The sequence below is a fragment of the Geotrypetes seraphini genome, chromosome 15, assembly GCF_902459505.1.
Source record: "Geotrypetes seraphini chromosome 15, aGeoSer1.1, whole genome shotgun sequence".
NCBI lineage: Eukaryota > Metazoa > Chordata > Amphibia > Gymnophiona > Dermophiidae > Geotrypetes > Geotrypetes seraphini.
Genome location: NC_047098.1, coordinates 38,240,518 through 38,264,278, shown reverse-complemented (window position 1 = coordinate 38,264,278; position 23,761 = coordinate 38,240,518). Strand labels below are relative to the sequence as shown.

At 44.1% G+C, this 23,761-nt stretch overlaps 1 protein-coding gene across 1 annotated transcript in view; it reads left to right on the top strand.

The window, feature by feature from the left end:
- Positions 1-23,761, top strand: part of LOC117349393 (transient receptor potential cation channel subfamily V member 3-like) — a 114,265-nt gene that overhangs the window by 755 nt on the left and 89,749 nt on the right. Inside the window, exons 2-3 of the mRNA XM_033922818.1 lie at positions 6,634-6,726; positions 19,321-19,395. Coding sequence (XP_033778709.1) covers positions 6,641-6,726; positions 19,321-19,395 — 161 coding nt within the window. The 5' untranslated portion in view covers positions 6,634-6,640. The remainder of the gene's footprint in view (positions 1-6,633; positions 6,727-19,320; positions 19,396-23,761) is intronic.

Genomic DNA, 23,761 nt, shown 5'->3' with positions numbered 1-23,761 from the left:
CCACGGCTGCCTCTCACCCTCGCTATGCCACTGGGTGGCCATGTTAGTCCACTTTCCAAGGTAATATATAGAAATAAAACAAAGGAAATAAGGTAATACCTGTTTTTATTGGACTAACTCAATGTATTTTATGATGAACTTTCAAAGGTGACCCCCCTCTTCTTCAGATCAGAAATAAGCAATTATTGAGAAATATCAGTATATATGAAAGCATTTCAGGGATAGTTTCACAGGAAAAGCAGGACAGACAGAATAGTAACAAAACAGTTTTAAATGTCTTTGTAGTGGGAAAGGAAGCCCAGCTCTTTGCCAAGTCCTGTCTGGTAGGTGTCAAAATATTTTACCATTTTGTTTTCAAAGGTTTTACGTTCTTGGATTGTCTTAAAGTTCCCTTGTAGTATTCTTACCATAAAATCATTGGTAAGTAACCCTAAGAAATAAATAAGGGCATGAGAAACATGCATTTAATTTTCAGCAAGTATAGCAGGAACAGCAGTGGCGTACCAAGAGTGGGGAGGTGGGGGCGGCCTGCCCAAGGTGCAAATTGTAAAGGGGTACTCCGATTCTACACCATTCCTTCTGTGTGGCCCCAGCCTTCAAGCCTTCCATTTTGCCCCATCCTTCAGCTTCTGCTTCTCCTCTTCTAGACTAGAAGCAGTGATGGCAGCAAAACAAGCTAAAGATATTATGATTGCATGGTGTCTACACTCTACATATCCTTATCCCATGGTTGCCAATCCCTCCCCCTTTGACATCATTTCCAGTTCTGGAGCAGAGCCGGCAGCTGCAGGAAGGAAGAATGCAGGCCCCGCAATCAATATTATGTTTAACTTGTTTTGTAGCTGCTGCTACTTCTAGTTTGGAGCAAGAACAGCAGCATGGGGTGGGAGGGGGCAGAGAGAGGCGTGAGGAGAGATGCTGGAATAGATCATGCAGAAAGAAGAGGGGGCACAGGCGGATGGAAGGGGGCAGATACTGAATCGAAGGGGGAGAGAGATCAAACTGTGGATGAAAGGAGCATAGAAAGAGGGCAGATGCCATATGGATGGGAGGAGAGAGCAGGCACAGGATGGAAGAGAGAGAGGTGGAGAGTGGATGAAAGAGTGAGAGGGCAGACACAGGATGGAAAGGGGAGAGAGGTCAGACAGTGGATGAAAGAGAGAGAAGGCAAATGCTGGATGGAAGGAGCAAAGAGACTATAGATGGAAGGAGCAGAGAAAGAGGGCAGACAGTAGATGGAAAGGGGCATAGAAAGAGGGCAGATGTCTTATGAAAGGGGAGAGCAGACACAGGATGGAAAGGAGAGAAAGGGCAGATGGCAGATGGAAGAGGGAGGGGGAAAACAGTGGCTATAAGTGGGTGAGGGCAGACAGCAGATGGAAAGGAGAAAGAGGGAAGGAAGTGGATGGAAGGGAGATAGGGCAGACAGTAGATGGAAGGGGCAGAAAAGGAGGACAGAAGCTGGATGGAAGGGAGATAGGGCAAACAGTGGATGGAAGGGGCAGATGCTGGATGGAAGGAAGAGAGTGAAGAGATGATGAGGAAATCAAAAACCAGAGAGAGCAAAGGTAGAATTTTAAAAAAAATTTATTTATTTATGCTTTAGGAGAAAGTAATATTGTAGCTATGTTAATAAACATTTATAAATAGAAAATGGAAATTAGGTGATCTTTTTATTGGATTAATTTTTATATATGTAATCCTGTCCTCGTCTGTACACAGTTTTTGGCACCAACTAGCTCCTCAGGTGAGGGACTCACGACCAGGGTCCACAAAAAGGAAAACAAGGATCCATCTCAATCTCCAACTCAGGCCCTGACGTTCTAAAGCATTCCGTGGCAGTAAGAGTCATTAAAGCACTCTTACTGGCATGCAAAGCTGTCCTCCTGATGTTCAGAAGGGTTATCTGTGGCTGCTACTGATCATCATATCAGACACCAAGAACCCTATAGAAATGCATTACAAGGATCCCATTAGTATTCTAATGAGCTCTCCTTGTGATGCATTAAAGGGAATGTCCCCCTGCACCCAGTAATCGGTGCTGAAATTTTCTGGCAGCTTTGGAGCTGTCAGTAGCTTTAACGGTGATTTTAGAGCATCTGGGTTAGAGAGGACTTTGCTAGGAAATTACTTATAAACTTGGGAAAAGGGAATCCTAAAGCTAAATAGTTAAACTCGGGGATTTATTTTATTTAAAGTATTTTTCTCATTTAGCAAGGGAGTTTTAGGGATAGTTCATTTTCTTAGCTTAGGAAGTGTTTGTTAGTGTACATAGGCTAGCATTTCAAGGGGCTATTTTAAAATTAATATACTGTGTTTCCCTGAAAATAAGCCCTACCCCAAAAATAAGCCCTAGTCCCAGGATTCACCGGCAACTCTTCAACCTGCCCCCCCCACCACCGCGCAGCCAAACCCCTGTGGATCCTCCATCCTTCCCTCCCCACCGACTGCAAGCAAGCCCTACCTTCATCCGAAGCAGTGTCGGGCCGACAGCACTCTAAACAGGCTGCTTGGCCTTGTCCGTTGGGGATTTCACTCTGCCATGTTATTGGGCAAGTGTTATGCTGCACGAGGGATGGGAGGGAAGGATAGAAGCTGGGCAAACTTCTGCTGCACAGGGGGATGGGAGGGAGGGGAGGAAAGATGCTGCACATATGGGGGAGAGAAAGGAAAAAGGAAGAATTGTGGTGAAGGAGAGGGAGGGAGAGATAATCATGTGCATACCCTGAAAATAATACCTAGTGCCTTTTTTGGGCTCCGAATGAATATAAGACACTGTCTTATTTTCGGGGAAACATGGTAGTCTCAATATAAAGCACAGCAAATATGCACAGACAGCTTCAGTTTCAATTTTAATTCCCTCCCTCCCATCCAATCTCCCATCCATCCCTGGCCTAATCTCTGATTTATGGTGTCAGGTCAAAAGCGCGCCGGGACAAAGGCGCACCCAGACAATTGAGCGCAGCGCAGAGGCGCGCACCGCTCAAAATTACTGTTTTTAGGGCTCCGACGGGGGGGCATGGGGGGGGAACCCCCCACTTTACTTAATAGACATCGCGCCGCATTGTGGGGGTGTTGTGGGGGGTTTGTGGGGTTGTAACCCCCCACATTTTAATGAAAATTTCACTTTTTCCCTGTTTTTAGGGAAAATGTTAAGTTTACAGTAAAATGTGGAGGGTTACAACCCCCCCAAACCCCCCATAATGCCGGCGCGATGTCTATTAAGTAAAGTGGGGGGGTTCCCCAACATAACCCCCTGTCGGAGCCCCTAAAAACTGTAATTTTCTTCGGCGCGCACCTCCATCTTGCGCTCAGTTGTCGGCGCGCGCCTTTGTCTTTCACACCGTTGTCTATGAACCCTGATTTATAGCTCCTTGAATCAATTAGAAGGCTATAAAAGTAATTAGCTAACCTCTATTAGCTAATAGTGTGTGGCGCAGTGATTAGAGCTATAGCTTCAGAACCCTAATAGTGCTCAGTAGAAAAACACCACTTTATACTGACAACAGCATGTAGTAAATGATGTAATACCACACATCATTGCACTCACCCTACCTCGATAGCTACCAGCAATATTTTTAATATATCAATGTATCCAAATTTTTTTTTACTTATGATGATGATAAACTCTGTTATACTGGTGGGGCTTTGCAATGACTGTTCAATATGCTGTTCCGTTGACCAGTAATCCCAATAAAATGGAAAAATCCCTATTGTGAAAACCAGTGTTAAAAAAAAAATGTGTCCAAAAAATGTAAAAAAAAAATAAAAAATCCAACAAAAGTCTAAATAATGTTCATTCTAAACAATAAATTCATAAAAATCCTTTTAGAATTCAAAGACAAACCACAAACCTTCTTCAACATCAATCGTGTTTCACTTCAGCTTCGTCAGGAAGAAGAACTCCATTCTAGGGAAGAAGACGAACAATATTATAATTAATTTCAACAATATATAAAGCAATAAATCAAAAAATATTTTGAAAAAATTCACGGCTTCTTTACTGGGCAGAGGAAGAGATCACAGACTTCTTCCATCAAACACATAGCGACAGATCGAGTAAGTTCACGTTCTTACGTTGTGGGATGTAAAGCTTTAAATAACGTCTAAAGTAATGAATGATTTCACCTGTTGCCAGAGTTGATTGAAACAAACAAAGGCAATATTTGTATGAGGCACAAACAAGGCAGAAAACTTGTTTGTGCCTCATACAAATATTGCCTTTGTTTGTTTCAATCAAGTCTGGCAACAAGTGAAATCATTCATTACTACAGATGTTATTTAAAGCTTTATGTCCCACAACGTAAGAACGGGAACTTGCTCGATCTGTCGCCATGTGTTTGATAGACGGAAGAAGTCTGTGATCTTCTCTTCCTCTGGGAGTGTGTGGTGCAGGGGTTAAAGCTACAGCCTCAGCATCCTGGGGTTGTGGGTCCAAACTCACACTGCTCCTTGTAACCCTGGGCAGGTCACTTAATCCCTCCATTGCCCCAATTACATTAGTTAGATTGTGAGCCCACCAGGACAGACAAAGAAAAATGCTTGAGTACCTGAATAAATTAATGTAAACCGTTCTGAGCTCCCTTGAGAGAACGGTATAGAAAAGGCACTACTGAGATCAAACTGGAGTAGCAATGCGCTGTTTTCCTGGTTGGAGGAGGTAGTCGGTTAGTGACGCTAGGATGGTTTCCATGCTGTGGTTAGTGCAGAATCCTGACTGGGAGTCATGAAGGATGTTAAACTTCTCAAGGTGACCCATGAGGTCCTGGTTGATGAGGCCTTCCATAATTTTGAGGAAGAAGGGTATGTTGGCAATGGGTCTGTAGTTGGTGGCTGTAGAGAGTGATCATCCTGTGAAGACTATACGGCTATTTACCTAAACAATTAATGACAAATTCCATAAGTTTAAGATAAGTGTGACTGTTCTTATATGTGATAAGGTCCTGTGAACTGAGAAAATAATTGATAACATTGATAACACAGTATATTAATTTTAAAATAGCCCCTTGAAATGCTAGCCTATGTACACTAACAAACACTTCCTAAGCTAAAAAAATGAACTATCCCTAAAACTCCCTTGCTAAATGAGAAAAATACTTTAAATAAAATATATCCCCGAGTTTAACTATTTAGCTTTAGGAGTTTTAAAGGAGGTAAAAAGCTAGAGTTCTTCAGGGAGATTATTTGAAACAGCAAATATAGGGTTATTAAGGAATGCTAACCAATTTAGCACACGACAAAAATTAGAGTGCGCTAAATGCTAAGATGCCCATAGGAATATAATGGATGTCTTAGCATTTAGCGTGCACTAATCTTTAGCAAGTTATAATGGAGCTCCTGCTGGACCAGTGATGGTTTATGTCAGACATCCTCTATAATCAAACTCTAAGCGCACATGCGCACTTAGGACAGCGTGTTCCCTGCTGCTGTGGTCCCTGGGTCTGTGCCGAATTCGATTTTCAAGCACGGAGGCAGGGAACACACCGGCGACTCCCCCCTCCTACCCTCTCTCTGTCTAACAGTGGTGTCAAACTCGCGGCCCCCCAGGAACTGTTCTGTGGCCCGCGGTCTGGCCAGCTCCCTTACCGTTGATGAAGTTATTTTTAAGTTCAAAGCCGCCGCCGCAGCTCCTCTCACGAACCGCACCTGCATCAGAAGCCTCTCTGATGTCACATCAGAGAGAAGGCTTACACAGGCGCGGATCGTGAGAGGAGCCGCCAAGGCAGCTTTAAACTCAAAAATAACTTCGGCAAGGGTAAGGGAGCCAGCCATAAATGCTGCTGCATAGGGAAGTGGTGTGGGGGGAGGGAAATGCTTCTGCTGCTGCACAGGGAAATGGAGGGGGAGGGAATGCTGCTGCTGCACAGGGAAGTGGGGTGGGGGAGGGAAATGCTGCTGCTGCTGCTGCATAGGGAAATGGATGGGGAGGGAATGCTGCTGCACAGGGAAGTGGGTGGAAGGGAAATGCTGCTGCTGCACAGGGAAGTAGGGGGAAGGAAATGCTGCTGCTGCACATTGAAATGGAGGGGGAGGGAATGCTTCTGCTACACAAGGAAGTGGGGTGGGGAGGGAAATGCTGCTGCTGCACATGGAAGTGGGAGGGGAAGGGAAAGGGGGCCACGGAGAAAGACAAAGAAAGGCAGGCAGGCAGGAGGCAACGGAGAAAGAAAGAAAGAAAGACAGGCAGGCAGGGAGAGAGACAGAAAGAAAGACAGACAGACAGGGGGCCAGGGAGAGAGACAGACAGAAAGAAAGATAGACAGACAGTGGGAGGGAGATAGTCAAAAAGAAAGGAAGAAAGAGAGAGGGGCAGGGAGAGGAACAGAAAGAAAGAAAGACAGACAGATATCTACTCTAGCACCCGTTAATGTAACGGGCTTAAACACTAGTATATTTATATTAATTCTTGAGGTGCATTAAAAGTGATCGCTAAACTTGACAAACCTTATTACATTGATATTACTTAGGCTTGAGCCCCAGGTAATACTTTTGGGGTTTGTTCAGTCTTTAATATTATCTCTTGGTAAAGTTCAAAAATGGAAAAGAACAACTGAAAATGAAGAGAGAACTCGCCTTCTCTCTGCTTTTCTTTTTAAAAGAGATTTAGCAGGTGCTGTATTTCTTCTCTATTAGCTTTTCAATGATGGACAACCAGAATCTGAAGAGCCAAGAGAGCACCATGGATCATGGCTTAAGCAACCCACTTCTTTCCAGTAGCAGCTCAAGGTGAGTTACATTCAGGTACAGGAAGAATTTTCCTGTCTCCAGAAGGCATACAATCTAAGTTTGTACCCGAGACAATGGAGAGTTAAGTGACTGGAGGGTGTTTTCCCCTATGACAGACTCCGGAAGAGCGTTCCAGTTTCCTACCACTCTCTTGGTGAAGAAGAACTTCCTTACGTTTGTACGGAATCTATCCCCTTTCAACTTTAGGGAGTGCCCTCTCGTTCTCCCTACCTTGGAGAGGGTGAACAACCTGTCCTTATCTACTAAGTCTATCCCTTTCAGTACCTTGAACATAAGAACATAAGAACTGCCATCTCCGGATCAGACCCATGGTCCATCGAGTTCGGCGATCCGCACACGCGGAGGCCCAGTCAGGTATACACCTGATGTAGTTTTAGTCACCCATATCCCTCTATGCCTCTCATAAGGAGATGTGCATCTAATTTGCCTTTGAATCCCAGCACAGTGGATTCTTTAATAACCTCCTTTGGGAGAGCATTCCAGGCGTCTACCACTCGCTGCGTAAAACAGAACTTCCTGACATTTGTCCTGGACTTGTCCCCCCTTAGCTTCAAACCATGTCCTCTTGTCCGTGTCGCGTTGGACAATGTAAATAATTTATTTTCCTGCTCTATTTTATCGATGCCTTTCAGCATTTTGAACGTCTCGATCATGTCCCCTTGCAGCCTTCTCTTCTCAAGGGAGAACAGTCCCAGTTTCTTGAGTCGTTCCTCATATTCCAAGTTCTCCATACCTCTTATTAACTTCGTTGCTCGTCTCTGCACCCTCTCCAACAGTTTTATATCCTTCTTTAGGTTGGGAGACCAATGTTGGACACAGTATTCCAAGTGTGGTCTGACCATTGCTCTATAAAGCGGTATTATGACTTTCTCCGATCTACTCGTGATTCCTTTCTTTATCATGCCTAACATTCTGTTTGCTTTCTTTGCCGCTGCCGCACATTGTGCCGACGGCTTCAGAGTCCTATCTATCAGTACACCCAGGTCCTTTTCTTGTTCGCTCTTACCCAGAGTTGCGCCTGACATTCTATACTCGTATTCCTTATTCTTACTACCTAAATGCATTACTTTGCATTTCTCCACGTTGAACTTCATCTGCCATTGATCTGCCCATTTCTCTAACTGATACAAGTTGCTCTGGAGTTCCTCGCTATCCTCCTGCGATCTGATTGCCCGGCATAGCTTTGTGTCGTCTGCAAACTTAATGATCTCACTGGATATTCCGTCTTCCAGGTCATTGATATAAATATTAAATAGGATCGGCCCAAGTACTGAGCCCTGGGGCACACCACTAGTCACTTTCTCCCAGTCTGAGAACTTTCCATTTATGTTTCGATCATGTCCCCTCTCAATCTCGAACAGCACTTGACCCCCCATCAGCAAACTGACCCATCACATGACCCCTCTGTGAGCAAATAGACCCATCACTGACCCCCAACCCTTGCCAGCAAACAGATTACCCAACCCCCTCTCAATCCTTGCAGCAAACTATACCCTGGGTTTGGCTCATGTGCCTAAGGCCCTGCCCACAGAAGGGGCCTAAGCCTACTGGGCCTATTCCGGTTGGCCCAGGTGTCTCAGGCCCCACTGTGGGCGGGATTTGAACTGCCTGGGCCAATCAGGCCCTAAGGCCAGCCATTCAATGGATGGCTGGCCTGTCGGACAGACGGGCATGGCACCCGTCCGTCCGATCAACGATTTAAAGGTAGGGGGGTTGGGGGGTCGTGGGGTTGGCAGGGGGGGTTCATATTTTAGTGGGGGTGGGGGTAGGGGTGTCACTGGGCCAGGAGGGCTTGGGCTTCCTCCTGGCCCCTTTGGAATCGGCGGGGGGAGGGGGGTTGGGGATCGCTGGGCCAGGAGGGCTTGGGTTCCCTCCTGGCCCCATCGGAATTGGCCGGTGGGGGGATGAGGGTGCCGCCAGGCAGGATGGCTTGGGCTCCTTCTTGCCCGATTGTTGTAGGGGTGAGGGCTCATCGCTGCAGGAGAGATGGCTCATATCTCCTGCCGCGATAATGATCGCCCACCCCCCTCTGAACCGTGGCACTTTGGGGTGAGCATCGCCGGCAGGGGAGATGCCTTGCCCCGATGCTCACTCTGAAGTGCCGCAGTTTGGAGGGGGGTGGGCGATCATCATCGTGGCAGAAGAGATGAGCCATCTCTCCTGCAGTGATAGGCAGGTTGCTGGGGCCGCTGAGCTGCAGCGATCAGCTCAACGGCCCCTTTTTAGGCACTTATAAATGTTTTGACTTGGTCTAAGTCAAAACGTATAAGTGCTGACTAGGCAACCTGTCAAAATCTTTGGTTATACCTGTTGTACGCCTAGGTCTAGGTCAGCCCACCTCCCGCCCACCCCCCGCCCTTTCCCCGCCTCTAAAAATGCCTCTTTTCTTACTGTGCGTTTAGTGGCAGGGGAAAGGCCTAAGCTGGTTTAAGATGCGTCTAAAACCAGCTTTGATTATGGGTACTTGGACGATCAGGCTTTTTGATCGTCCAAGTACCCATTTAAGCCACTTTTTAGACTTTTTTTTTTTTATTATTATGAGCCCCATAGTGAGCATTTTGTTAGATTTTGGAGATGTGTCTATTCTGTTGAGAGGTGATTTCAATGAAATTTATGATCCCCAGCTGGATTGGTCCAGAGCTGTCGGGATAGAGACCACCTCGTGCATCAGAAGGGTCTCACTGATGTGCTCTGCCCTGGACATGGTGGAAGTATGGAGGATGCATCTTCTTATTGACAGAGATTGCACTCACCTTTCCAGAGCCCATTCAATCATATCCAGGATAGACTATGTATTGGTTTCTAGGGACATCCTTCCAGAGGTCACTAAAACAGTGATTGGGCCAATAGTGATTTCAAATCATGCACGGATGGATTTGCAATGGAATTTGAGGGATGTTGCGAAGAAGAAGGGGACATGGAGATTTCCAAGTTATCTTTATAGGGATAGCAAATTTTTAGATTAAGTTGTTGCTAAGTACCAAGAGTTTCAGTATAATAATAGAGAGTATCAAAGTGATCCTGCCCTGTTTTGGGAAACTGCTAAAAGTGTTCTCAGAGGGGAAGATAATGGTTTATACTGCTTTCTAAAAAAGATATGCCATAAAGAAATTCAAGCATTAGAGCGCAAAGTGACACTCTTACGCCAACATTCCTTGTCGATTAAAACCCAACTACTAGAAGCCCTGTATGAACTGTATAAATTTGCGATCAAGAGAGGTAGTTTATTAGCCAGATTAATAGACCAAGAATCCGGCCCAGTGAGAATTTCCACCCTACAGAACTGTCAAGAAAATCTACTACATGGAGATACAGAGATTAATTCTGTTCTGTGGAATTTCTAAGCCCCATTATACTCAGCGGGGAATGAAGGAGGTATGAGTGGGGAAATATACCTCTCAAAGTTGGAATTGCTCAGACTCTCAGATAAAAACAAAAGGAAATTAAATGCCCCCATTACATTAAACTACCAACTATGGACTTTTCTTTTGGGAAACTATCTAAACCTTTTTATAACGCTCCTAAACTAAATGCTTTCACCACATTCTCCGACAATGAATTTGAGTTTAATTACATACTGAGTGAAGAAGTATTTTCTCTGGTTTGTTTTAAATCTACTACTTAGTAGCTTCATTGCAAGCTCCCTAGTTCTAGTATTTTTGGAAAGAGTAAACAAGTGATTTACATCTACCCTTTCTAATCCACTTAGTATTTTATAGACCTCTATCATATCTCCCTTGAGTCATTTCATCTCCAGGCTGAAGAGCCCTATCATTTCCTCACAAGGAAGTAGTACCATCCCTTTTATCATTTTGTCACACTTCTTTCTACCTTTTCTAATTCCATGGTATCTTTTTTCAGATGTGGTGACCAGAATTATACACAGTATTTGAGGTGCAGCCGCACCATAAATCGATACAAACTGGCATAGCGAGGTAAGGAGGTGCCCAGGTGGTGGCACCTCCCGGGCCCTCCTCTCTGCCCTGTGTTCTTTCCCTATCCCCCCATGCCACATTCGCGCTTTCCCTTCCCCCATACCTCTTTAAATCTTTACCAGCACAAGCAGCTTCTCCGGCCTGCTGCTTGCACTGGCATTTCCCTCTGATGTCACTTCCTGGCCCTGCAACCAGGAAGTGATTTCAGTGGGGAGCTAGGCGCGAGTAGCAGGCCAGAGAAGTTGCTTGTGCTAGTGAAGATTTAAATAGGGGGGAGGGTGCGAGCCAGGTATGGGGGGACGGTGCCGGCGATCCCAACAAGACAGCACCTGGGGTGGATCGCCCCCCGTCCCTCCCCTTTCTATGCTACTGGATGCAAGGGCATTAAAACATTCTCATATTTGTTTTCCATTCCTTTCCTGATAATTACTAAGATTCTGTTTGCTTTCTTAGCTTCCACTGCACACTGAGCTGAGGGATTCCATGTTTCCTCAGTGATGACACCTAAATCCTTTTCCTGGGCAGTGACTCCTAACATGGAAACCTGCCTCACGTAGCTATTGAAGGATCCCTAGCTAGCTGACATAGCTGGGTCACGGTGTATATGAAAAACTCCATCTTAGATCAGTGGGTAGTAAACTAAAAACAGCAACCTGTGACTCCATTTTACTGCTCTGAGAAATCACGTATGCATGCAGGCCTGTTCTATGTATCTGTCTTAGTGCCTGGTACAGCCAGGAGGCAAAGGAATGTAGATGTTAGCTAGCCATTGATGTATAGATTATAGGATGGATTTATGGTTTTGTTTTTCTCTCTGCTGTTACCTTTTGGTCAGAGCTGGTTAGAACTGGTTTGAACTGGTTAGGACACTATATAACTTTGGTGTCCGAGATCCTCAGGGTCTTCTGTTTATGCAGCCAGTTCTGCCCAGAAGTCCAGCATATATGCTTGTTTAATAAAAGCCTTTTTAAATCTCTTCAGTCTCTGGCTCAAGTCTCTGCACTACTAAAGGAGGGCCTTATCTTAAAAGGTACCTTCATTTGGCGCAGCCGAACAGGGACTTGATCTACAGACTTGAGCCTGTTTGGCACGATCGTCTCCCTCGGAGGATTTCAAACCTTGCCTCCTACGAGACCCGTAATAGCCGGCATTAACCTGGTGGTTGACCAGGAACGGTTTTCTCGTCGAAGACAACGGATTGCACCTCGAGAAGGAACGAATCGGTGGAGATTTCTGGCTCCTGGTTTTGTTGTGCCGGTACCGGACCTGTCTTGGTAAGTGAGAAGTTGATTCCTTCTCTATCCTGTCTCTATCTCTTCTGTCTAGTAACTTCTTAATCAGTTGTGAAGCACAGAGAGGTATATAGGATTCTGGTTTCTGGAAATTGGAACTTTTGTTGGGTGCATATATAGATTGTATAATATGGGTCAGAACACCATCGAGCCCCTTCAGATCATGCTTAAATATTTTACAACTGCCTTTTCTGGCGATTATGGCGACCCTAAGATTTTTTATTGTTTTCTTCATCCTTCTTTTTATTGTTGTCAAAGGCTTAGTATTTGGAATATAATCAACTTTTTGTCATACTTGTCAAATTAAAAAAAAAAAAAACAAAAGCTCTGGGGACACCTGACAAGACACAGAGAACGAGAAATTGGTGATGTTGAGAAATTACCCGGGGAGATGGAAATAGCATTTAGGTTGGAAACCTGGGAAAAGTTGGTAAAGCAAGCCAGCATGATTGTTTTGCCGAAAGTTGCAGACAGGATAGTGTAAGTTGCTTAACAGGGTAAAATGCATGTGGATCAAGACAGAATTAAGAATGTGAGTTCGCACTGATGAACGAGAATAAGGACTGTGATTTTAGATATATGTTGCGTGCAGTGGATTTGTTACAGACAGTGAGTAATTTAAAGAAAGTTGAGCCAGATAGTTTACGTGTTCTCGCAGTTGTCAAAGTGGTGTCTGCTGGTAATAAAAAAAGAAAAAAAAAAAAGCAACCGTTTGTCAGACATGTGGGATTTGTGTTTGGCACATCCCTGCCTTTGTATCCCAGTGTTGGGGGATTTAAAGTACAAGACTAACAATGATAGAGGTTAAGTATCCATATTTTTCTGAAAATTGAAATATTTGCTAAACATGGGCTTGATAATTCAAGTTCAAGTTTCAAGTTTTATTATTATTTGATGAATCGCCTATACAAACATTCTAAGCGCTGAACAATTAAAAAAAAACACATTTTAGAGGACAAACAATTTTAAGACACAAGTACAAAGTTAAATAACAAAGTTTTTAAGAGTTTTATAAAAGAGATAAGATCTTTTTCTTTTCTGATGTAAAGTGGCAGTGCATTCCACGTTTGTGGCGCTGTAACAGAAAACATGTCATTTCTTCTTGTACCCATAATTTTTAAGGAAGGGACAGTTAATAAGTCTTGTGATGATGATCGTAGAGAACGAGGGGCATAATAAGGAATGATCATTCTAGACATGAATTGAGGCTCATTGAAAGCTAGAACTTTAAAAACCAAGAATAATATCTTAAAAGTAATTCGGTGGCTAATAGGTAGCCAATGGGACTTAATCAATAGCGGTGTAATGTGGTCAACTTTTTTATTTTTTTTTTTTCCCTTTATTACATTACATTACATTACATTAGGGATTTCTATTCCGCCATTACCTTGCGGTTCAAGGCGGATTACAAAAGGTTAATTAAAAAAAGTAGAGTTACAATGATTAGCTAGAGAGGTAAGTTGTAGATCTTATAAACATTTAACGTGTTGTTGTGGGTGAGGTGGTTTGTAAAAGAATTAAAAGGTGGTCGTAGTGGAGGTTCTTTTGTTATTATTAGTGCGGTAATGGGTAGGTCTAATGTCAGTTTTAGAGTTGCTAAGAGGTCGTGATGTTATTGCTGCTTCAGGAATTTCTTGAAAAGTATGGTTTTTATTTCCTTTCTGAACGTCCTATAGTCTGGGGTGGTCATCAGAAGGTTGGAGATCTGGTTGTCCAGTCTTGCGGCTCGAGTGGCTAGGAGGCCGTCGTGTAGTTTTGTTCTTTTGACTTCCTTGATTGGGGGGGGGTATGAATGGGGAGTGCGTTTTTCTGTGTCTGGTACTAGGTGCTTGGATGAGGCGATTGTTCAAGTATGATGGGCTGTCTCCGTGTAGGGTTTTAAATAATATGCAGTAGAATTTGAATTGGATTCTTTCTTGGATTTATGAATGAGTTTTATTGATAACGGATGGATTGAGATTACTTCTTTTGTGCTAACAGTCTCCCTTGCTTTCCCGTATTGTGTCTTTATCCTGGTGTTCTTTATGAATTCTTTCTTCCCATGCATGTTTGTATAAAGTGTTATTATCAATCTGATTCTAAATACAATTGGAAACAGAAATACCTTTAAAATAAACTTGGTAGCTCAAACTCCAGAGGAAGGGGGTAGTTATTATGTAAGGACAGTGCAGAGTAAAGTAGCTACATCTAGTCTGCAGCAGTGCCCACTCCTCAGAGTGTAGCGGGACCCAGGTGGCAGACAAGGGTTCCAGGTCTGCCTGCAGGGAACATGGCTAAGTGACCTCAGGGGTGGTGTCACGTTAAAATGTCTCTTCTTTGTCTTCGCAGTCATACATACAGAGCTGTTCTGGACCTGTTACAATGAGCCTTTTTCTACCCAGAGAAGGAGGACAATGTTCTGCTTTCAGTAACCTTGAAATGACCTTGCACTTAACATTTAACATGTTTCTTTTTTTCCCCTTTGAATTGACATTGCCATACTTCAGAATACCTCTATATTTAACATTGTACACTGTATCTTACTTTACCTAGTAAGTTTTGCTTATTTTTCAAGATTGAAGCACACCCTAGCAGTTGCGTCCCTGTCTGCCTTATGAATGTAATTGGCAGGGCACCAAGCCAGAGTGATCACATTCTTACGTTTTCTCTTTCGGATGTTCCAATAACCATTAATAGATGCCTTTTATGATTATGTGATTATTATGCCATGTGTTATATCGCACTTTACTTTGCCACTGTGTGCACACAATTATGATTCGTGCTATGATGGACGTTTGTTTTTGTATAACTGTGCATTTCTCTGCAGATCTAAGTTCAGCTCTGAATCCTTGCCAGCTGGAAGAAAAGTTTCACGCCTTTTCTGTTTTCTATGTTTGTTTATGCCCTGTAATCTTTGTGTTGTCTATCTGTTTGGTTTGTGGGGTACCCCGGGGAAACCAACTATACCATTGGCCATTTTTGGAGATTTTTCTCTCCCTTTTTGCATTTTTGTTTTTTTTTCCTATCTAAATTGCCTTTCTAGCTGTTCACGCCCACGCTGTCCTCTGGCGCCAGCGTTCCTTCCTCACCTCCTCTGGATCCCCTATCCAACACCACCAACTCATCCTGGACCTTTTGGATGCTATCCTGCTACCCTCCAAAGTTTCTATCATGCACTGCCGGGCCCACCGTCGCCTCCGTGATTTCATCAGCCGCGGTAATGCCTTGGCTGACCGCTCGGCTCGCCAGGCGGCCCTCCAAGGTCCGCCCACACCCCCTCTTCTGTTATTCCTTTCCTCCCCTCAACCTTTCCTTCATTCCCTTTCCCCCCAGTACACTGACCCCGAGCGCAAGTGGGCCACGCAGCAACCTGGCCATTGCACCCTCCCATCCGGATGGATTACTATACCCTCCTGTATGTTCCACAACTCCTGGCCCTCACTGTTGTCCAACGTGCACACGATTTTTCTCATGCCGGTAACCCAGCCCTCCGCACTCTTCTCCGACAGAATTTCTATATCCCGAATCTCTCTCAACTCATCTCCCATGTTCTGCTCCGCTGTGTCATTTGCCTCCGACACAACCCCTCTTCTGTCAGACCCTCCGTTCTTGGTCACCAGCCTATCGGTTCACACCCCATGCAAGTCCTCTCTACAGATTTTACCCACTTGCCCCCCTCCCATGGGTTCCGTTACCTCCTGGTTTTCATTGATTCCCACACTGGGTGGCCAGAGGCCTACCCAGTGTGCACAGAGAAAAGTAGGGAAATAGTAAAGGTTTTACTCCATGACATCATCCCTCGCTATGGCCTGCCCCTAGTGATTGGCAGCGATAATGGCCCCGCCTACATATCACAAGTCACACAAGCTGTCTCTCGGGCTCTGCAAATCACCTGGAAATTACATACGGCCTATCACCCCCAGAGCTCTGGCCAAGTTGAACGCATCAATAGAACTATTAAAACCCTCCTCGGCAAAGCGGCAGAAGAAAGCCGCCTGCCATGGCCCAAACTGATCCCTTCTGTTCTATTTTGCATCCGCTGTACCCCAGGTAAACGCAATCAGTTGTCCCCATTTGAACCGCTGAAACCCCTTTGGACAGGGCCTTTCACTGTCTTACTTGCTTCTCCCACAGCTGTCAAATTGTCCCGCCACGAGTCTTGGATTCACTACAGCCGTGTGAAGCCCGCTGCTGAGTATATTTGTGAAAAAGGGCCTACTGACCTTCAACTGAAAATCACGCGGCTACCCCACACTCTGGAAGAGTAATCACGCACGTCTGATCCGGAGATCTGACAAGATATTTAATATGAACTCTGTTGTATATTTACTGCTTGTGATTTACGTCTTGCCAACATTGTCCATGTCCCCTACCCCTCCCACGCCTGGGTGTGCCCCTTGTGTGGCACTAGTGGACAATGGGGGCAAAACGGAAAATGTTATTAGATTTCAAACTAATTATGAGTGTAAGGGTCAACTAGTGACCCCTGTATATATATATAACAAGGTTGAATATTCTATATGTAATAATGGAGATTCACAGATCTGTTTCGACCCCAAAGCAACTAATAGGGATACTTGGATAGAGGTCAGGTCAGTCTGGGATCAGGGCCCCCTGATTCAACAAACCCTGGTCACTAATCCCCATGTCCCGGCCTCAGTCCTCTTTGATGCTTGCCATGCCATGGACAAGAACCCCACCTTCCTTGGACGTTGTGGTGCCCTAGCATGGAGGAGGGAATATATGCACAATGATAAATACATGTGCCTGGCGGGACAGAAGCCGTCCCACTGTGAAGGTTCTTCCGAACACTACTACTGTAACTACTGGAGATGTGTATCCTGGGCTACTTGGGGTATGACCCGACTGCCTACCACCCGAGCCATATTATCCAAAATGGGTGACTACCTCTGACTGTGGCCTCCAGAACTGTAACCCACTTAACTTCACTATCCTACAGCCGTTTAAATGGAACCTCGATGATAGCCTCCGGAAAGCTCGCTATCTTGTGGGCCTACAGATATATGGTAAGGGCACAGACCCTGGTACTGTCTTACACATCAAACTCGTTGAGAGACACCGGATCCCTGAACAACACAGCATTGTGTTTCCCGACTTTTATGAACATATGAAACTTGACCAACAAGACTTTGTGCCCTCTGCCACCACCCGCAACCTTTTCATACAGTTCGCTGAAACCATAGGAGCCACCTTAAATCTGACAAACTGTTATGTCTGCAGGGGCACCCAGCTGGCCCCTGAAAAACTCCATTCTGGCAAAACACTGCATACAGCGTCTCGGACCATCCTTTACCACTCGTGTTGGACACCTGCAGTGCCAATCCTTATGGACTAAAAACAGTACCTCTCAGCCCGGATGGACTTATTGGACCGGAGATCCTAAGTTAAAAATACCCAGACGATGGAATACTACTGGCAATGCTACCACATTAAATGTCTACCTCAACCTGCCTGCTTCTGCCCCTTGGGCTGCACCGGAAGGATACTACTGGATCTGTGGGAAAATGGCATACCCCACTCTACCCTCAAATTGGACTGGCACTTGTGTTCTGGGCACTATCAAACCAGCCTTCTTCCTCCTCCCGTTATCCGAAGGAGAACATCTGGCTGTCCCAGTATTCGATCAACGGGCCCGTTCTGAAAGAAGTTTGGAAATTGGTAAATGGGAAGACACTTGGCCCCCGGAGCGCATCATTGCTGTCTACGGTCCTGCTACTTGGGCTGATGATGGTATGTTTGGGTACCGGACCCCAATCTACATGCTTAACCGCCTCATACGACTGCAGGCGGTTTTAGAAGTTATCACCAATGAAACAGCTAGGGCCCTGGGAGCCTTGGCCAAAGCGAACACTATGATGCGTACCGCCATCTATCAGAACCGACTGGCCTTAGACTATCTATTGGCCGCTGAAGGAGGGGTATGTGGCAAATTCAATCTTTCCAACTGCTGTCTACAACTGGATGATGAAGGATTTGTGGTTGAAGAGGTCATAGACAAGATTACCAGATTAGCTCACGTTCCTGTCCAGACTTGGAAGGGTTTTTCTGCTGATATGTTTGGACTCAACTCACTGACTGATTGGGCCTCCAAACCGGGACTCTTTAAAGCCCTCACCATAATTTTCCTGGTATTCTCTGTCATACTTTGTGTTCTTCCTTGCCTGTTACCATGTTTATTGAAAACCCTTAACCGTACTATTAGGACTACGATTGACAAAAGTACCACCGCTCTAGTCCTGGCCCTTTCCTCCTATCACCCAGTCCCCACCTCTGATACAGATGGCCCTGACCTCCCGTAACCCAGCTAGTCAGCTAGCCTACAGAAGAAAAGTTGGGAATGAAGGATCCCTAGCTAGCTGACATAGCTGGGTCACGGTGTATATGAAAAACTCCATCTTAGATCAGTGGGTAGTAAAACTAAAAACAGCAACCTGTGACTCCATTTTACTGCTCTGAGAAATCACGTATGCATGCAGGCCTGTTCTATGTATCTGTCTTAGTGCCTGGTACAGCCAGGAGGCAAAGGAATGTAGATGTTAGCTAGCCATTGATGTATAGATTATAGGATGGATTTATGGTTTTGTTTTTCTCTCTGCTGTTACCTTTTGGTCAGAGCTGGTTAGAACTGGTTTGAACTGGTTAGGACACTATATAACTTTGGTGTCCGAGATCCTCAGGGTCTTCTGTTTATGCAGCCAGTTCTGCCCAGAAGTCCAGCATATATGCTTGTTTAATAAAAGCCTTTTTAAATCTCTTCAGTCTCTGGCTCAAGTCTCTGCACTACTAAAGGAGGGCCTTATCTTAAAAGGTACCTTCAGCTATAGTTTCCCATATGAATCACTTTGCACTTTCTCACATTAAACACCATCTGCCATTTTGACGCCCAGTCTTGCACGGTCCTTTTGCAATTTTTCACAATCCTCTTGCAATTTAACAACTTTGAACAACTTTGTGTCATTAGCAAATTGAATTACCTCGTTACTTGTTCCCATCTTTAGATCATTGATAAGCATGTTTAAAAAAAGCAGCAGTGCCAGCCCAGACCCCTGGGGAACCCCACTATTTACCCTTCTGCATTGAGAATATTGACCATTTAACCCTACTCTCTGTTTTCTATCATATTACCTCCTATCCCATGACTCTAATTTCCCCAGACGTCTGTCATGAGGTACTTTGTCAAATGCTTTTTGAAAATTCAAATACACAATATCAGCCAGCTCACCTTTATCCATGTGTTTATTCACTCCTTCGAAGAAATGTACAGTAGTAGATTGGTGAGGCAAGATTTCCCTTCTCTAAATTCAAGTTGTCATTCTTGTGGGTAACCCTTCTTTCTTTCTTTTTAGGTATGAAGAAATTCAGATGGAAAAGCAGAATTCATATTTTAACTCAGATGTGGTTCAAAATCCTCTGCTGTCAGGGTAAGCAGGCATAAGAAACAATAATGGCATAAAGCTGGTCTTTTAGATGGCATATGGTTGCCCTTTTCATACAATCAAGATTCACACACCAATCTTTGTGAGGTCCTGAATGATGCAAAATACTTCTTTTGATCACTGAGCAGGATTGCTGATATGCTGATTACTCAGCCAAATTTAACCAGGACCCTGTAATTAAAATTAACTTTTGAGCAATTATGCCTAAAAGATATGATACAACTAAGACTAGCCCCCTAACCCCAAGGTATATGGAGGGGCATCATCAATATGATGTCCAAATCCTAGTTTGAAGACCAAAACAAGTTCTCAAGAGAATTATGTTTAAGGGAAAACTAATGCCTGTTCCTTGCAATAAACAATAATAACAATGTGTAAATTTTATGTTTTTTGTTATGGGAGACCTCAGTGTGGATTGATAAGTAGGTGGATGCAAAAAGTGAACAATGCTTCACCCCATGCTTGAGTAATCACTCAATGCTACACACCATCATAGCGTCTACCCACGTGTGTGTATTCTCATGAAGTAGTGCATCGCATATAAAAGAACTAGAAATCTGGGGGATTTTCTTTAACACAATCAACATAAGATATCCCAGTCTCATGAAGACAACAGTGCTGATGTGGATCATGCCCTGTGTGGTGAATGCAGTCAATGTGACACTTCTTTAACATGCTCCTCATGGGTACATCCCAGGCCGAAGAAAATATACAAGCCAAAACAAAAAAACACATGTAACACTTCTTGGGCTGTGTATGTTGTAGTTTGTCCGTGTTGTGACAGTCCAGACCTTGCAGTCAGCCCTGATACCCAGGAAAAGAGAGAAACAGTGCTTCCAGGCAGGAAGAAAAAACAATCATACAATAGAAAGCAGTTCATTGCACCCAGAGCTGTCTATCCCCAGCCTAAGCTTAGGTAGAGCCCTTCTATGAGAGAGCAGGAAATTCTCATAGGTGACCACGAGGGGGGGAGCCAGAGGGAGCTGAAGCCTGCTTCCCTCTCAGCTAGGCTAGGGTGTGGCCCTGCTAAACTTAAGCCTAGCTTACAGAAGCTAAGCAGTGGCTGCAGAAAGCTCTCCAAGCCAAGCGGCAGGGTAGAAGATGAAGATGACTGTATGGAATGGCAGGGTCCTGAGGAGCCACAGACCCCAGAGCCATGTTCAGAGTTTAAAATATTGAGACAGCAGGAAATTCTCATAGGTGACCACCCGGGGAGCCAGAGGGAGCTGAAGCCTGCTTCCCTCTCAGCTAGGCTAGGGTGTGGCCCTGCTAAACTTAAGCCTAGCTTACAGAAGCTAAGCAGTGGCTGCAGAAAGCTCTCCAAGCCAAGCGGCAGGGTAGAAGAAGAAGACGACGACTGTATGGAATGGCAGGGTCCTGAGGAGCCACAGACCCCAGAGCCATGTTCAGAGTTTAAAAGAATTGAGGTTACTGAACCAGAGCCAGAGCCTGAGCCTGTACTTTCAAAGGCAATGGAAGTGAACCTATTGGTGGTTGGCAAGTAACCATTTTGTGGGGGTTTTTTCCTTTTGAATTTGAGAAAGACTGAGGCCTGCTTTCTGAATTTCTGAAAAGGCCTGTACTGCTGGCAGTTTTAGCAAGCTGTTAGCAAAGGACTGCTGGGACAGTTTCTTTTTTTTGTTTGTTTGTTTTCAACACCTGAAAGTATATGGTATTGCTGGGGAAATATAAGAAGTTGTGGAGTGTGTGTGCTGTGAGATCTGTGTGGGAAAATTCTTTTTTGAGGGATAATTTTTGTGCCATCAAAGAAAAATTAATTTCAAGAAAACACAGCAATTTTAGGCCCCGCAATTAGTTCTGTGGAGCAAGCACCTGCCAATGCTGGTGTAAAGTAGGCAAAGAAACTGAGTTACTGTGACAAACCTTGATAAAAGATTGACTCTTGTATTATAAGCTAGGGCCTGGTGAAGAGGACTTTGCACTAGTGAAGTCCGGGCACCTTGCTGGGTTGTGGCCTGTTGCCAGCCAAAAGCACTGTTATAGTGTTTTATTTTTTCCTTTGAGAATTTGGGGGGGGGGGGGGGGAGGTTGTTGATAATTTTGGGCCTGCTTGGGAGTAAGGCAGCCCAGAAGGATTTGGACTCTTGGAGACTTACTAAACTTTGGCTGCAGTGTTAAAAGCCAGTGAAGTTTATTTTTTCTCTTCTTTTGAGCTTGATAATGAAGCCGGTTTAAACTACATGAACTTACCTGAGTCTGAGCTTTCCACCCTTGGAGAAAGGTGATATAATAAACCTGAACTTTTCTTTTGAAAGCCAGAACTGTTTGAGGTGTTTTCTTTGCTGCTTGAATTTTCAAGGAACCTGACTTTTGTAGTTTGGGGGCATTCTCATCCTGAAGGGCCTTTCTCCAATTTGAGTGGCGCGCTTGTCTCAGCGTAGTCGCCCGCCACAGCACTACGGCTACCCTAGCGAGGGCCGGGTGGTTGACTGTGGGCTAATCTATGTATGACGCACTACAAGAAAGATGAAAGTACGCCTCATAGAGCATAGGAGTAAATTAAACACAACTACAACTACAGCTCCCATGGTGTCCCATTGCCTGCAATTTGCTCGTACCTTTGAACAACTTCATTGGTTTATTTTAGAATCCATTCCAGAAACATTTGTTGGTAACAAGTTACGCTACATACAATATAGAGAACAATTCCTGATTTATGACATGAACTCCGTATTTCCAAACAGCATGAATGAGACTGTTGAATGGAATACTATTATTTGAGTCTTCTGTCGCGTGCGTCTTTTGACGTCATGCTGGATTCTGTTTTAATCAGCTTCCGCTCAGTCCTTTTCCTCAGTCGCTGCTTGGGCACCAACCTCCCTTGGTACGCTACTGTGTGTACCCCTTTTTTTTTTTTTGTAATTCCCTGCATACAGAACACTAAATACATCAGTCATTAAATTCAAAATGATGTTAACTCCAGATAGTACTGCAGTATAAATGATATTTAATGCCAAAAAAATAAGATCATGTTACTCTCCTCTTACACAAAGCACACTGGTTACCGGTAGAACATAGAATCACCTATAAAATCCTTTTACTAACATTTAAAACCCGCCAAAATAACCAGCCAGAATTCACTGATAGACTCCTTATTCCATATAACCCCTCTAAGACTCTTCGATCTTCAGCTTTAGAATCTTCTTTCTATCCCGTCATTAAAGTACATAAACACAATGAGGTTGACCATCTTAAGGAAATTTTCCAAGTACCTATCTTATTTATTTTTATCTATTGTGTCTTTGTAATGCATCATTTTTGTAAACCGCTTAGAAACCTCACGGTTATTAGCGGTATATAAGAATTAAATTAAATCTTTACAGTGACTGCTCCCTCTCTATGGAATTCTATCCCGGCTTATTTACGTGAAGAATCAATTCTTAAGGCTCCTTTTACAATGGTGCGCTAGCGTTTTTAGTGCATGCACCAGAATAGTGCGCGCTACCCGAAAAACTACCACCTGCTCAAGAGGAGGTGATTGCGGCTAGCGCGCACTATTCCACGTGTTAATGCCCTAACGCACCTTTGTAAAATGAGCCCTTAGTCAATTCAAGACAAAGCTGAAAACATTTTTATTTCTTGAGGCCTTTGAGACCTAACCGCCCTTGTAAGGGCAACCCAATATGATTTTACCTTTAGCAACCCTTCCTATTGTTTTTCCCCTATTCGTTCCCTTTACTTTGAATATTGTAGTTCTCGCCTTCTTACCTTCTGTTCCTGTTTGTCAAGGTTTTAATGTCTTTGAATGTAGTAGTCATCCCTAGAGATACCTTGTCATTTTAAGTTTGTATTGATGTATGTTTTTATGATTTTGTACACCTCTTAGAAGTCTGATTAGACGGTATAAGAAATTTTAAATAAACTTGAAGACCTATCTGTAACAGAAGGCTTTTATCACCCAGTAAGAAGATGGCTTGAAGCAGCTTGACTATTCCTACCCCTTTGCTGACTCCCCTTAGGAGTCACCAACCAAGAAAAAGTTCTAGGTGTCATTGTGGACAATATGCTGAAATTTTCTGCCCAGTGTGTAGTGGTGGCCAAAAAAGCAAACGGGATACTTGGAATTATTAAGAAAGAGATGGTAAATAAGACCAAGAATATTATAATGGCTTTGTATTGCTCCAAGTGCGACCTCATCTTGAGTATTGCATTCAATTCTTATTGCTGTATCTAAAAAAAATCCACTGATAAAAACAAAAAACTGTGGATACAGATGTTCTGGAATTGATTTATTGTAAGCTGTCATATAGAACCATAAAAATACAATGATAAAAAGTACAATGATAAAAATCCAAACGGACCCTACACGGTCCATGTTTCGGCGAACACA